The 3,228-nt window shown below is 43.6% G+C and overlaps 1 protein-coding gene across 1 annotated transcript in view; it reads left to right on the forward strand.

Annotated features, from left to right (window-relative positions):
• Positions 1–3,228, forward strand: part of Slc38a9 (solute carrier family 38 member 9) — a 90,146-nt gene that overhangs the window by 60,367 nt on the left and 26,551 nt on the right. The window contains exons 8-9 of the mRNA XM_005356803.2: positions 160–219; positions 1,419–1,610. Of these exons, the coding sequence (XP_005356860.1) occupies positions 160–219; positions 1,419–1,610 (252 nt within the window). The remainder of the gene's footprint in view (positions 1–159; positions 220–1,418; positions 1,611–3,228) is intronic.

Below are 3,228 nucleotides of genomic sequence, written 5' to 3' on the forward strand. Positions count from 1 at the left end.
AAAAAAAAAAAAAAAAAGAAAAAGAAAAAGAAATAGTCTGGGGTCAGTATACTCAAAAATATTATATACAGTAAATAACCATTTTTATGAACAGAAGACCTTAGGTGGTGATGGGACCTGACATGGTTCATTCATTGTGTAACTATCTATGTCTTTTAGATTTCATTCATCACATTAATGACACTGACACTATACTGAGAACCAATGACAGCAACCCTGGTAAGTAGTGTGGAATTCAGTTTGTTTCCTTGTCCCCAATCCTGCTCCCAAAATGATTTGAAAATAGAATGCATAACTCCAAGTTAGGTAAATGGTTGGGGAAAAATTGTTCTTATATTCCTAGGTTGCTATACAATTATTGGTGGTAGGTTTCAAAATAGATTTATTTTGAAAATAAATGCTTGAGTGTGATTTGGCGGTAGTGCGTCTGCATGGCATGTGGGAAGCTCTGGGTTCGAGCGTTGGCACCATAAAGGAATAAGACTAAAAAGAGCATGGAAATACGCCCGTGAGATGCTCAGAGGGTGACAGGCCAACAGCCTGAGCTTGACCCCCGGACCCCAGGGCTGAAGGAGGAATTGCTCGACTGTGGCCTGTAAATGCATAACAGACAAGTTACAAATAAACAAATGCTAAAAGAGAAGAAGAGGCGAAGACAGAGAGAGGACAATCTCTTTCTCCAGACTCCCTGTTCTCAGAGGTTAACAGACTCTTAGGCTGCCGGAAGTGGGGTAACTGAATCATTTTGGATTGTTAAACTCCAAATTCTTCAGTTTTTCACTGGTGATCGGGGATTTCTGCTTTTAATTCCCTAACACATAGATTTTTTTCTTATTAAAAAAGAAAAAAAGGGGGTCAGTGAAATGGCTCAATAAGCAAAGGCATTTTACCACCACACCTGATGACCTGAGTTCAGTCCCAAGACGTACATGGTAGAAGGAGCGAACGGACTCTGACATATTGTCCTCTGACCTCTGCACATGTGCCATGATGAACATACACACACACAAATAATAAAGCTAATCAAATTTTTAAGAGAAAAAGCCTGTCATTTGGCCTTTGTATGGTCATTACTACCGTACAAAGATATGATATGGTAGTGACTATACCTGCATGGTACATCTCATATTACTGAGGTGACCATAAGCCCAATATTTCCTGTCCAACAGTCGGGCCAAGGAACATTTTATGGGACTTTATGGGATCTTTCTCTTGTTCCTAATACAAGGGTATGCTACCTCAAAAGTGGTTTTTTCTTATTCCCTTTCACTGTTTATACTCAGGTGAAAGATTCCTAAGGCTCCTCTATAACCCTTTCCAGAAGTTGGTGTAACAGCTGAGCAGGCGCAGCCCTGGGCACAGTGACTCTCTGACCTGGGTCGTCCGATCTCTGACGTGGCGTTTGTTTGCCTTTGCAGTGATCTGTCCAAGCGCTGGGAGCAGTGGCCATCCTGACAACAGCTCCATGGTTTTCTACAATGACACCCAAGTCCAGCAGTTTGAGAAGTGGTGGGATAAGTCCAGGACAGTGCCGTTCTACCTCATAGGGCTCCTCCTGCCACTGCTCAATTTCAAGTCTCCTTCGTTTTTCTCCAAATTTAACATCCTAGGTAAGGCACTACTTTGTGGGACTTGAGCAGTGTGAGTGGGGAGAGAGTCGCCTCCCCAGCTGTTCAGATCTACTTAGTTTGTTCATTCATGTGATACTTTGATTTTGCTTTTTGTTTTTCTATAAAGTTTGGCACAGAAAAACGGGCACGACTGTGTCAGGTGCCTTTTGCCCTTTCAGGGTTGGTTTTCTTGATTTGAATTACTCGGTTTCCCAGTCTAACCTTCTTGAATAACTCACTTCCCGTGCAAGTACAGCTAGAGGAAATGGACTGAGGAGGAGACATCAAAACGGCTACTATAGGAATCCTAAGTTTTAAAGTGTGAGAACATAGGAACTTCCTGTGTTCTATTTACGAGTATTACATAGCGAGGCGTGGTAACACAACCACTAATCGTAAGCACCTGGAAGACAGAGGCAGGAACTGGAGTTCAAGGTCATCCCTGGCTGCTGAGATTAAGGGGGTAGAGGGTAACTGCACAGAATTGTCATCTAACTTTAAACCTAAGATATCATTTTACAACTAAGGCTTTTAGTCATTCATTCATTCATTCATTCATTCATTCATATAGTCTTGGAGATCAAATCCAATGCTTTAAAAACAAACAAAAAGACAAGCAGGACCTTGTGCTTTCTGGGCAGCCTGCTCTACTGCGAGCCCCACTCCAGCCCTAGGTTGGCTTCTTATTCTGCGTTTGTGCCCTACCTGAGTTTTTGTTTCCTAGCATAGTGGCCTCCAAAAGGAATAGACCTCTGTGCATGTCTCCTGTCTTGCAGAAATTGCCAAAGGAATATTTTGACCCTACTTAATGACGAAAAGACCTTCAGTGGAAGCTCAGATCTGGTTAACTAAAGGAAATCTGGAGATAGCACTTACAGAGACTTGTTGGACTCGGTCTGTAGGATTTTACCTCCCCTCTGAAGCTCTCCAGTAGGCAGCTGCAGTGCACAATAATCAGATTCTCCATCATATCAAGGAACTAGGAGGAACAACATCAAAATGTAGCCAGGTTCCCAGGAGATGAAAGGAAGGGGTAAAGATAGGTCTCTCCAGCCTGTCTCCCTCAGAGCAGGATGCTGTACGGCAGCATGAACATGGAGAGAACGAACTGTTACATAAGCTCAGCGTCCTGTCTTCATCTTTCTGAATCAGCTAATCTCTAAACCCACAGTCCGGTTTATAGAGCTCTTTGTGGTTTCCTGACTTGCTGCAGACTTTCCAGTGGAACAAGTCTTTCACAAGCATGTGAACTTACAGGAGGTTTGCTCAGCGAGATGTCATGGTCCTCAGACTTCCAACTAGGCTTCGGGATGTTCTGCTGTTGTCCTTCCTCAGAGCAGTAGCCTGGGGGCCTTCAGGAGCAGGTCTGATTGACCTCCACAAAGACTGCATCTCCTTCCTCAGGAGGAGTGATCTGGGTAGAGATGTAGCTGACCAAGTGAGCACTTGCCTAGTAGGGTACAAACAAGGCGCTGAGTTTTATCCCCAATACTTCAAAAATACTACAAAAAAAAACCCATTTTTTAATTAAAAGATAACAGTCCTCTGCCGGGTGGTGGTGGCGCACGCCTTTAATCCCAGCACTCGGGAGGCAGAGGCAGGCGGATCTCTGTGAGTT

Source organism: Microtus ochrogaster, chromosome 19, assembly GCF_000317375.1.
Source record: "Microtus ochrogaster isolate Prairie Vole_2 chromosome 19, MicOch1.0, whole genome shotgun sequence".
Taxonomy (NCBI): Eukaryota; Metazoa; Chordata; class Mammalia; order Rodentia; family Cricetidae; genus Microtus; species Microtus ochrogaster.